The 12,161-nt window shown below is 65.0% G+C and overlaps 1 protein-coding gene across 2 annotated transcripts in view; it reads right to left on the minus strand.

The window, feature by feature from the left end:
* The window catches only part of ABLIM2 (actin binding LIM protein family member 2), a 96,937-nt gene that overhangs the window by 22,894 nt on the left and 61,882 nt on the right, over positions 1-12,161 (minus strand). Inside the window, exons 13-17 of one of the 2 annotated variants that reach the window (XM_054708360.1) lie at positions 10,280-10,378; positions 6,264-6,362; positions 5,448-5,501; positions 1,824-1,876; positions 1,038-1,179 (exon numbers count right to left, since the gene is read on the minus strand). In XM_054708360.1, coding sequence (XP_054564335.1) covers positions 1,038-1,179; positions 1,824-1,876; positions 5,448-5,501; positions 6,264-6,362; positions 10,280-10,378 — 447 coding nt within the window. Of the gene's footprint in view, positions 1-1,020; positions 1,180-1,823; positions 1,877-5,447; positions 5,502-6,263; positions 6,363-10,279; positions 10,379-12,161 lie in introns of those variants that run through there. The other variant, XM_054708356.1, reaches the window with a different exon arrangement.

Genomic DNA, 12,161 nt, shown 5'->3' on the forward strand with positions numbered 1-12,161 from the left:
GGGACGTTTTGGGGGTGACCTGCCCATGGTGACCTCAGCCTGTGCACCGGCTGCACCCCAGGAGGGACAGTGTGGGGTGCTAAGCCTCCTGCTTGCAAATTCATACACAAAACAATGACCTTTCTTCGTTTGAGTTTTTCTTTAACAACGATAATGTCCAAGCTTCCCCGCTCTCCCACGGGATCACTCTCCAGCTGAGGATGAGGGTGAGGATCAGAATGGTCTGTTTCCTGAGCACCTACTATGCGCCCGGCTATGTACACGTATCACCTCCTTCAGGGCTCAAACACCGGCCAGGCACACAGTGGGACTGATGCCCAGCGACAAGCGAAACGCCACGCCACGCCACGCCATGAGGCCGGTCATGGTGAGTGGGGACTTGAACCCAGAACTGGCTCAGGCAAAGCTGGCACCTTTCCTCCGTGTTCTCGCGCCCACACCCATCCCTGCTCGGCTCTGCTCCCCGCTAAGCCTCGAGCTGGCCCCAGAAAACCACATCCGCCCCCGGGACCCGGAGACCGTGCCGGGTCCCCTGAGAGCCCGGCTCCACAGCGCCCAGCCCTGGGAGCAAGGCCCCCTCCCCTCGGAGTCTGTCCTGCATCTGCAGATGGCTCCTAGCCCAGGCTTCGCGACGTCACCTTGTCGCCCGCGCTCCCTGGGGACCCCAAGTCCCAGCGCCCGGTCCCTGGCTCAGGACAAGCGTGGGTCCTGCCGCCATCCACTCCGAGTCTGGACCCGCTGCCCGGACCGTGCGCGTCTCTGCTCCGGAGGGAAACGGCCACGTCCAGCCGGCAGCCCGGGGGCCTTCCCGGCCGCGCTCTCTGCCCGCTTGCGGCTCCGGCTCCGAGGGAAGGGCGAGCACGGAGGGCCGGCCTCCGCCCGCCGCCCTCAGGCCTGTGGCTCCTCCTCACTTCTCTAAACTTCTCTAAGAGCGAGGCTTCGCCCTGGGGGAGCGGCCTGCGGCGCAGGGGGGGGGGGCCCCTGCGGCGGGGTGTTTCGGGCCACACGATGGCTCCTGGCTCAGAAGAACCACTCACGTGAGTAGAAGCCGGCTCCCGGGCCCGTCGGGAGAGGGTCGCGGTCGGCCCCGCTGCTGTGGGACAGAGACTGGCTGTCCCGGTCGGGCGAGGTGGTCCTGGTGTCCGCGTCGCCCTGGAGAATCAGCCAGCTGCTCTTCTGCTGGAAAACACCAAGTGGCGTGAATGTCCCCGTCATCTGAAACGGCCCCGCCCACTTGACAGATGAGGAAACCGAGGCCCAGGGAGGTCCAGGGCCCAAATGGCTTCACACGGGGGAGCCAGCCTGGGGCTCTTTCCACACCCGCCTCCTCCTCAAGGACAAGAAGGGGCTGCAGCTCCCGGGGCCGGAGGGCCAAGCCCGCCCCCAGGCCGCTGGCGAGGAAAGCCCTCCCCCTGCCCCCTCGCCCCCCCTCCTCATGCATCGCCTCGGGCTGGCGTGGCCCCCAAGCCCAAGGTGTCTCCTCTGGCCTCTTACTGAAAATGCCTGCCACGCCCGTTCTAGAACAATCCTCCCCGGTGCCCGAGAGCGCCCTGCGGCTCACTCTCCTCTCGTTTCAGACACCTGCCAGCCACAGAGCCGTGAGCAGGCCGCCTGGGCACAGGAGGGGCCGGGAGGGGCTGGGCCGGCCCCGAGGTCAGAGGAGGCTGCAGGGAGGAGCCCCGGCTCTTGCATTTGGTGCCTGTTTCGTGGGCCGCGAGGGACCTCTCAGGAGCATGGAAGAGGAGAGCCGAGGCTGCAGGCTGGAAGCGCCCACAGGCCCCATCTCTCCTGCACAAGCCGCTGGGAACCAGCCGCCGCATTACCTTCCTGCCGTCCTGGTCGGAACTGCCGTCCTCCCCATCCAGGCGCCTCGCGGCTGGAAGGAAAGCCATCGTCAGGAACACGCCCTTTAGCCTGGGTCCCACGCCCAGTTAGGCTCAAAAATTGGAAATAATCGTGCCGCCAGCGTGGCTCCGTGGTTGAGCATCGACCTGTGAACCAGGAGGTCCCGGTTCGATTCCCGGTCAGGGCACAGGCCCACAGGGGTTGCAGGCTCCATCCCCAGTGTGGGGCGTGCAGGGGCAGCCGGTCCATGGTTCTCTCTCATCATCGATGTTTCCCTCCCTCTCCCTCTCCCTTCCTCTCTGAGATCAATAAAGATACATTTTTAAAAATGGGAAATAAAGACGAGGCCCCAGTGGGAGCCTCTGAAGGGCGGAGGCGCCGGCGAGCTGGAGGGGCTGGCAGGAGCTCTGGGGGCCGTGTGCCCGTGCACGCCAGTCCTCACCGCCCAGGGCAGGTGGGTGAGTGACGCCTAACAATCCAGCCGCCCCCGGGGAGCGGCCACGGGGCATTGTGAAGAACGCACTTCCTCCCGCCGGGTTTAACTTCAAAGTGAGGCGGTCTCAGCCGCCCAGCCCACCCTGTGCCCACCTAGCCAGGTGCCCCACGGGCAGCTGGCGGTGATGAGACCGTGCCCACCTCCTGGGAAACCGGGGAGGCGTCCTTTTACCTCTTACAATTTTAGAGAGAGGAGGGAGAGGAAGAGAGAGAGACATCGACCGGCTGCCTCCGGTGCACCCCCTACTGGGGATCAAGCCCGCAACCCAGGCATGTGCCTGACTGGGAATCAACCAGGTGACCTCTCCGTGCACGGGACAGTACCCAACCCACTGGGCCACACCGGCCAGGGCCTCCTGAATCATTTTCAACCATCTAAACACGGGCCCCGCTTCACGCCCCTCAGGGGCTGGACCACCAGGCCCTGCTCTCTGCTAAGGTTCACGCAGCCGCACTTAAACCTGCTCGGGCTGGACAGCGAGGGAGGTGGCCAGGAACCCGTCCGGAGGAGGGTCTCTGAGGGGGTGGGCCCCGGTGACGGGCTGTGCTCTGCACGAGGCAGCCCACAGCGTGACTGCAAGGGGCTGGCGTTCAGGGGACATCAGAATGCCCTGTGGCGCCTCAGCTCTGAGCTCTGGGCTCAGGGCCGTGTACGAGCCGCTGGGTGGCCTGGCTGCGCCGCCCCCAGCCTGTCCCACGGTCGGCCCTGCTGCCGATCCGCTGCTGCCCGCACAGGGGGGCGGGTCTCCCCCTTTAAAATGCCCCATTATTTCCTTTTGCCTCCTTTCTTCTCGTTCTATTCTTTCACTTTAAAAAAGCCATTAACTCGTAGCCAAGCAGAGCTGGAACTGCTGTAGCACAAGAAAACACTGCGGGGCCTCCATGCTGTCAAAGGCGGCCTGGAGGGCCGGGGGTCAGAGGTCAGGCAGCCTGGGTGTGGACCTCAGCTTGGCCATTGACCGGTCACTTCACCACCTGACCTCAGAGCCAGGAGGGAACGAGCTGGCGTGTCGAGCGCGCACGTGCCCTGACACGCCCAGTGGCAGCCTCGGGAGCGCTGGTCCTCTCGTCCCCACCTTCGTCCCCCCGCCCGACGGGCCTGGCCGCCCGCTGGCTGGAGGAGGAAGGCGAGAGCGCCGGGCGAGAGTGGTGCTGAGCTAAGAAAGGCTTAGCGTGAGTTGGAAGTGGAAGTTGAAAACCAGTGACAGCGATGAAAAAGCCTAAACCTCGAGCTCGTGGAGAACACCACGTCGGGTGAACTAAACGGCCGCCACACGTCGTCGCCGCCGTTTGTTTCCGGAGCGCGGTGGCTTCTCCCGCCCGCGTCGCGCTCCTCCGTCCCCCAGAGGTGCTGGCTGGTCTGTGTGCTGAGACTGGGGGGGGGGGGTACATGCCCACATGCACGGTGTCACACGCATGCCTGCATGCTCACACACACACCTCTGACAGGGCGCATGCCGACGGGGTGGGGAAGCGTGTCACAGTCAAACACCTGCCACGGGTTGGCGCTCAGCGGCGTGCCACTGCCCCGCCGGACACGGGCTCCGCAGGGCACGCGGGTGAGGCCAGTCCACGGCAACCACACGCCGGGCCCTCTGTGCGTCCGAGAAGGCGCTGTACGCCGGTTAGTTCACGGAAGAGCCAACAAGCCCCGATTTTGGGACGTGCCTAGGAATCCAGTCATTGCTCAGGGTTCGGTCACACAGGAGTTCACTGGCCACTGGATGGGAGAGGCGTTAATTTCCGGTGAACAGTGACCCCTCCGACCCCGCCGTCGCAGCTCTGTCGGAGGTCTGGCCGGGCCACACTCCCCAGGAACGTGGTGACGGCACTGATGTCTCTCCCCCCACACTGCGCACAGGGCGCCTGAGGCTGGCACGGGCCAGGCGAGCGCCCGCCGCGTGCAGGACGAGACCTCGGGCGGCAGGACCCGAGGACGGCACCTCCTTCAGCTGGGCCTCCGTTTCCCCACTCGTGCCCGCGGGAGTGCGTCCCACTCTGACCCTCGGGAAGACCTGGGCTCTGAGCGCCCTGGTTGGGAGGCAGCGGGAAAGGTCATCGCCCTGGAAACCAGGCTGTCTCTCTTCGCTTCCTTTCCTGGGAGGAGGCAGAGACCCACCCGCACCGGGCGGCGGCTGCCGAGTCTGCGCCCGGGCCCTGACGGCCGGCGAGCCACCGGGCACACGTGTGCCCCCCACCGGGGAGCGTCCAGCCAGGTGTCCGTGTGGCCGTGGCTGTTTTCTGTCTGCGTCCGAGCAAGGACCTCAGGGGTGGGCATCCCTCTGCCCGTCTCCCTAGCAACGTGGTAACACCCCCCCCCACACACACAGCGCCCAGCGTTCAGGACGTGTTTCCCGCTCGTACAGCACCGGTCCTCGCCGCGGCCCGTGGAGGGCGGGGTGGAGGGCCCGTCCCATTTTGCAGATGAGGAAACAGGCTCACGGTGTGATGGCCCAAATCACCCAGAAATTCCGTGCGGACACAGGGGACACCGTGAGCCTCCGCCTCCCGCCGCCCGCGCCGTGGCTCAGCCGGTGCTCCCTGCGCACTTGCCCCGCAGGCTCCGGTGGAGCGCACGGGCGGCCACCGTGAGGGAGGCTGGGGGCCCGGAGACCCTCTCTCCGTAAGCATCGCAGCCCCTATCTGCTGAGGCAGGGAGTCCCTCAGGGGAGGCTTGGCGTTCATTCTCTCGCCAGCGATTCTCACCGCCCGGGGCCTCGTTCCCACGCGGGGAGGACTGACCAGCTCGTTGTCCTGCCTCCCCCCTCGGCTGCGGTCAGCCTCGCTGCTTCTCTCCAAGCAGCAAACTCCAGCCACCGGAGCCAGTTCTCGGCACAACGCCCCCCAGCCCGGCCGTGAGCGTCAGCCCCGGTCCCTGCCACACAGGGTGTCCGTGTCAGACCCGCCTTCCTCGGACTCCATGCAGAGGCCCTGCCCTGGGCCTGCAGCGAAGGCGCATGTAATATTCAGGCTGCAGGGCCTCTGCGGGGGGGGGCGCGGGTAGAGGTGCGCAGGGGGGGGGGGGGGGCACCAGGCATCAACACAACGCAAGCAAGGACCCAGAGCACCGCAGGCACGCAGGACCATGCGGCCAGGAGGCACGGTACCATGCTGCTTGTAGATGGGGGGCTTCCGGTAGATGTTATCTCTGACGCCGGTGTCTGCGGAGAAGAAGGAAGGAAGGAAGGAGGGAAGGAAGGAAGGAAGGAAGGAAGGAAGGAAGGAAGGAGGGAAGGAAGGAAGGAGAGAAGGAAGAAAGGAAGGAAGGGAGGGAGGAAGGAAGAAGGGAAGGAGGAAGGAAGGAGAGAAGGAGGAAAGAAGGGAGGAAGGAGGGAGGGAAGGGAGGGAGGGAGGGAAGGAAGGAGGGAAGAAAGGAAGGAAGAAAGGAAGGAGGAAGGAAGGGGAGAAGGAAGGGAGGGAGGAAGGAGGGAAGGAAGGAGGGAAGGAGGAAGGAAGGAAGGAAGGAAGGAAGGAAGGAAGGAAGGAAGGAGAGAAGGAAGGAGGAAGGAAGGAGGGAGGGAGGGAGGGAGGAAGGAAGAAGGAAGGAAGGAAGGAGAGAAAGCAGGGTCAGCAAGCAAATGGATGGCTGGTCAGCGCTCCCCAGGCACCCGGATTCGGGGTCTCCAGAAAGATCCGGGACCCGCCCTCGGCGGACACCCAGGCCCCACCACCTCAGACCCAGCCTCAGCCTGCCCCGTGCCAGCCCCGGTGGGAGGGGCAGAGGGCACCCCGCCTGCCCAGACAGCCCCTCCCTCCAGCCCACTCCCTGGAGGCACAGCGTCTCCCCGGTGTTGGTGGGCCTTTGGAGACAGGAAGTGGGGGGATGTGCACGCCCATGTGCTGATTTTTCAAGCATCTCAGGACTGGGGGGAACCGAGAGGAACCCCCGCACCCGCTGGGCGAGGCGGGCCGGGCGGGCCTACCTGGGACGTGGAAGTGGCGCGGCGCCTGCTGGTAGGTGGCGGGCGGCCTGCTGTCGGACAGCACCGAGAGGCTGGGGGTGCTCCGGCCGCTTTCGCTGCCTCCAGGCCGAAGCGCAGACAGCGGAGAGCAGGGGGGCGGGGCAGAGCAGAGGATTTCAAGCGAGAGAGCTTATTCATTCGGTGACCCCGTCTCCCCTGCCTGTGGGCCCCCGCCCCTGCCCGGCGTTTCCACACGGGCCCACGACGTGCTAATCCAACCTCGCGCCCACCCTCCCCCGGGCCCCCTGGCGAAGGCACAGCGGCTCCGAGGGCGGAGAGCCATGGCTCCTGGTGCCCGGGAGGGTGGGGTGGCCGCCTTGGCAGAGCCCGCTCCCCTTGGGGGGTGGGGGGCACGGCGGTCTCCTGGGGGGCACGCGGCCTGCGGCTCTGTGCGCTGGTTTTGGAATCGGCCAGGCCCCCTCCTATCTGTGTGAAGGCGTGGCCTCTTTGGAGACGCCACATCGGCATCCACACGGGATCCCAGCGCCCGCCCGCAGCACCGTCTGCCCGCAGAGCCTCTGGGAATTCACAGCCACCGCCGCACAAGGCCGCGTGGGCCCAGCACCCGCACCTCCCGAGGCGAGTGCGGGGCAGTTAAAGGGCAAGAACCCCGAAGCGGGCTCCGACTCCTCACCCGCCTGGATGTGCCCCTGCTGTTTGGCCAACGAGGTTGGATTATCAAGTCGCAGCGCGGACGGCCGTGTCCCCGGTAAGCCCCCGCCCACCCGTGCTTAAGGAACACGCGAGGGACAGGACGCAATGGCATGGACTGGGAGGACCAGTGAGGCACGGCGCCGCCTCTCCCGTGGCCTCAGGGACCTGCTGCACTCGATGACACCTCGGCCAGGGCAGGCCACTCGCCACCCCAAACACCCCGTGGAGCTGCAGCTGCTCACGCCACGGGGCCTGGGGTGATGAGGCCGCATTAAACAGCGGGCGGCCCTGTGTGGGCGGGGAGGGGGGGGGAGGGGGGCCGGGGGGGGCGGCCGGCGGGGACCCATGCTGGCTGCCGGGGCGCCGGCTCTGAGAGCTCTCGCCTGGGTGGGTGTGCAGGGCCCGGGGCTCACAGGGTGGGTGGAGTTCGGCTCCAGGAGCCACACCCAGGGCCCCCACCAGGCCGAGGCCACTGAGGGGCCGCTGGTCACTTCCAGCGTCTTCCTGTGCCTGGGCCCAATGCCACCTGTCGGCGCTGACGGGACATCAGGGAGACAGCTGTGCAGCCCCTCCTGGTGGGAGCCCTGCCTTTCCCCGGCGGCCGCACCCCAGCGCTGTCTGGCGCCGCCCGAGCTTCCTGCCTGCGCACCACCCCAGGGAGCAAGGCTCCCAGGCCTCCCTACACGTGCGGCTGTGACTCAGCTGCACCAAGCCCACCTGCTCGGAGGCCAGAACAGTGAGCGCGGCTCCCCCGGCGCCATCCCCGGGCGGCGGGCTCCTGGCAGGGCCTCGGGACCGGGAGGCCTCCCAGGGATCGCTCCCTCTGCCTGGCACCCATGGCCTCACCCCCATCCGGCCGGCCACAGCCCCACAGGCCACAGGTCTCCGTTCCCGGCACCCGGCCGCAGGCAGCGTCCTCCCAGGTCACCAGCAGGGCTGTGTGCGGACATTTCTCTAAGGGGTCCCCAGCCTCCGCCCGGGCTCAGGGGCCCAAACCCAGGGGCAGCTGGGACACAGCCGTGGCGGCCCCAGGCCCACGCCGCCCTCCTCACCTCCGCCATCGGGGGCTTCCACACCAGCCACCGCCCCGTGACCTCGGTCCCTGCCCGAGACGCCTCTCTGCTCACATCCTCTCCTCCTGGCCGCCCCGCGCCCCTCCTGCCCGCCTGGAACCCCCTTTCCAGTCCTCCCCACGCGTCCACACGCTTCCTGGTCGGGCTCAGGGGCACTGCTTCCCTTGGCCGCCGCTCACGGTGAGTCCATGGTAATGAAACGTGCCAGCCTCGGCCCCGCGAGGCCACGTGCAGCGCTGGGCACGCCAGCTGTCGGGACGTCCGCGACAGCCTGCAGGGCGCGCACCCCCGTGGCCACCTCCGCGGGAGGGACAGGGCGGAGGGGCCCGGGGAGGCCCTGGTTACGGTCCGGGACCGGCTTCCTCCGGGCCTCGGCGGTGAAATCCCCAGCTGACGTCACCGCGGACGGCGAGAACCAGAGGGGCCGCCCTGGTGCCGAGGAAGAGGCACAGAGGTCCCTTTGGCGAGGCTCCCGGCTCCGAGGGAGGGGGCTCAGGACCAAGGCGGCTCCCGACATCTGCCGGGAGGCTCATCCCTCAGCGAGAAAGAGAAGACGCCGGGCGGGGGGCGGGGTGGGGGGTGGGGGGCGGTGCTTCTAGCGACGTGGAGCCCTGGCCTTTGAAAAGTCCCCTTCTTTTACTTCAAGCGACGGCTCACTTCCCAAGCATCGCAGCAGCGGCGCTCCGTCAACGCCGCGTTCCGTGCGTTTCACCCGTTTTTATCTGAAGAGCTTTCCTCCCAGGATCCCCCAGACACACGTCCTGTCCAGCCGTCCCCGCCCTGGGCCCTCGGCCGCGGCCCTTTCTCAGATTCTCCCTGTCCGTCACCTCGGCTCTGAGCGGCTCAGGTGTCTGCCAAGGGCCCGCGGCGGGGTCCTCGGATGTTTCCTCCGACCAGACGAGGTCATGGCTCTCGGGAGAAGGCCACAGAGGTGCCCTCCCACCCCATCGGGTCCAGGGCACCTGCTGTCACACGACCCGTCACGTGATGTGGACCCGGGTCCCCTGGCCGAGGTCGTGGTGGTGACCGGTTTCTCCACCGGACGGATCCTCTCTTTGCCCTGCCGCACCGCCCCCGAGGGACCCGTCACAAAATGCACCGTTTCCGGCTTGGCTGCTTTTCAAGAGTCAGTGGGTCCAGCAGGGACCGCGGCGGCGGAACCGGTGCTCCAGGAGGACGTGGTCCCCGGGACCAGGGGCCTCTTCCCAGCCGGCCTGAGAGGCCACGAGAAGCCACGGATGGTGACGGTGTAAGAGAAGCAAGGAGCCTGTCTGCTGACCATCAGGTGACAGCTAAACCAGCAGAGCCTGCCTCCTCCTGGTCCCCGGGGCCAGAGGGCAGAACAGCACGCTGCTCCTACTGAGTCTCTGAGGCGTGTGAGTCAGCTAGGGCTGCGTAACAAGCACCACGGCTGAGGGGCTTGGATCACAGACATCTCCTCCCCGTCTGGAGGCTGGAGGTCAGCAGCAGGTGTGGTTTCTGGAGAGAGCTCCCCTCCTGGCTTGTCGACAGCCCCGTCTCCACGTGGCCGGACCTCTGAGCGCATGCGGCGTGGCCGAGAGATCTTGTGGTCTTTCCTCTGCCTACAAGACCACCCACCCCACGGGCCTGGGGCCCCACCTGCACGCCCTCGTGCGGCCCTAATAACCTCCTAAAGACCCTTCCCTGAAGGCAGTCACCTGGGGGGTGAGGGCTTCAACATATGGACTCTGGGGGACACAACTCAGTCCATAGCATGTGGGAGAAGAGCTCGGCCATGTTCCTAGTGGGATGGACACACGCTTCCGTGCAGGGTCTGGCCCCTGGGAAGAGGCAGGAGTGGGAGCCATGCAGGGTGTGCGTCTGCCCCAGGCCACTCTGTGCTCTGACTGTGGACACGGCCCTGCCCCCTTCAGCCTCAGCCTTTGGGCCTGGTACCCGCCGCTGGCATCCCTACGCCCGTGGAGTGACAGGTGGGGAACAGAATGAGATGATGGAGGTCCGAGGGCAGGCGATGGAGACGCCCTAACCTCTGCCTGCAGCTCTCCACCCCTCTCCTCACCGCTCATCCTTCACACGAGCTGCCTACACTCCCCCCACCCCGCCCGGGAACATTCACACACGAACGGAAACGGAGCTGGACTCACGAGACACAGCGAGGAGCACAGGCATGAGACACGGGGCTCGGGAAGCCATGCGGCGACACGGACACGACACACACGTGTGGCAAACGCCCTGGGGCACCCGCAGCCGCAGCACTGCGCGCCTTACCTCGGAAGTAGGGGATGTAATGGTGCCTGAACACGGACGTAGGGCTTGGGTGTTGGGACAGGGACAGGCAGCTACTGGTACCAACACTCACAGTACCAGCTGCAGGGCAACAGAGAGCAAGTCAGAGTCCGCCGGGCGTGCCGGCCGCAGAGCCGCAACAGCCCCAGGCCCGCCTGCCAGCGACACCTCGCTTCCTCTCCAAGGACGCAGACCTCGGGGAGGGGCGTCGCCAGAGGCCCCGCCCTCTGGGCACAGGAGCCGCTGGCCCCTGTGCCCTGCCCGTTCCCCTCCTGGGGGCTCCTTGGGATCAAGGACGCAGGTGGAGGGCAGCTGGCTAGGCTGGGTGTGCGCACTGTCCCCGGCAATCACAAGGCCTCACCAGCCGAGATCCAGGTCTTGGCCCCCTGGGGTTACCACCCGGCTGGGGACAGTCCACCAGCCCAGGTGACCCGAGTATAGTGGTCAGGGCTCAGCAGAGGGGCCCTTCACTCCCGGACTCACTGGCCTGCCTGCTCAATCACTCTCACCTCACTGGTTCATTCCCTCCCTCAGTCATTCCCTCACTCATTCATTCTTTCATTCACTGCCTCACTCAGGCATTCATTCCCTCATTCATTCACTCAGTCACTCACTCATTCCCTCATTCACTCACTCATTCCCTCACTCACTCCCTCCCTCACTCACTCATTCCCTCCCTCACTCACTCATTCCCTCACTCACTCACTCATTCACTCACTCATTCATTCCCTCCCTCACTCACTCATTCCCTCACTCATTCCCTCACTGATTCATTCCCTCATTCATTCACTTACCCATTCACTCAGTCACTCACTCATTCTCTCACTCACTCATTCCCTCACTCACTCACTCCCTCACTCATTCCCTCCCTCACTCACTCTCCCTCCCTCACTCACTCACTCATTCACTCACTCACTCATTCATTCCCTCCCTCCCTCACTCACTCATTCACTCCCTCACTCACTCATTCCCTCACTCACTCACTCACTCACTCACTCACTCATTCACTCACTCATTCCCTCACTCACTCACTCATTCACTCACTCACTCATTCCCTCACTCACTCACTCCCTCACTCACTCCCTCCCTCACTCACTCATTCCCTCACTCACTCACTCATTCACTCACTCACTCACTCACTCACTCCCTCACTCACTCACTCACTCATTCCCTCACTCACTCTTTCCCTCACTCACTCACTCATTCACTCACTCACTCACTCATTCCCTCACTCACTCACTCATTCACTCACTCACTCACTCCCTCCCTCACTCACTCATTCCCTCCCTCACTCACTCATTCACTCACTCACTCATTCCCTCCCTCACTCCCTCCCTCCCTCCCTCACTCATTCCCTCACTCACTCACTCATTCACTCACTCACTCACTCATTCACTCACTCACTCACTCATTCACTCACTCACTCACTCACTCACTCACTCCCTCACTCACTCATTCCCTCACTCATTCACTCATTCACTCATTCACTCACTCCCTCATTCACTCCCTCCCTCACTCACTCATTCCCTCACTCACTCACTCATTCACTCACTCACTCACTCACTCACTCACTCACTCACTCATTCACTCACTCACTCACTCCCTCACTCACTCCCTCCCTCACTCACTCATTCCCTCACTCACTCATTCCCTCACTCACTCACTCATTCACTCACTCACTCACTCATTCACTCACTCACTCACTCATTCACTCACTCACTCACTCATTCCCTCACTCACTCATTCCCTCACTCATTCACTCACTCACTCATTCCCTCCCTCACTCCCTCCCTCCCTCCCTCACTCATTCCCTCACTCACACACTCATTCCCTCATTCACTCACTCACTCATTCCCTCACTCAC

This window comes from Eptesicus fuscus, chromosome 2, assembly GCF_027574615.1.
Source record: "Eptesicus fuscus isolate TK198812 chromosome 2, DD_ASM_mEF_20220401, whole genome shotgun sequence".
NCBI lineage: Eukaryota > Metazoa > Chordata > Mammalia > Chiroptera > Vespertilionidae > Eptesicus > Eptesicus fuscus.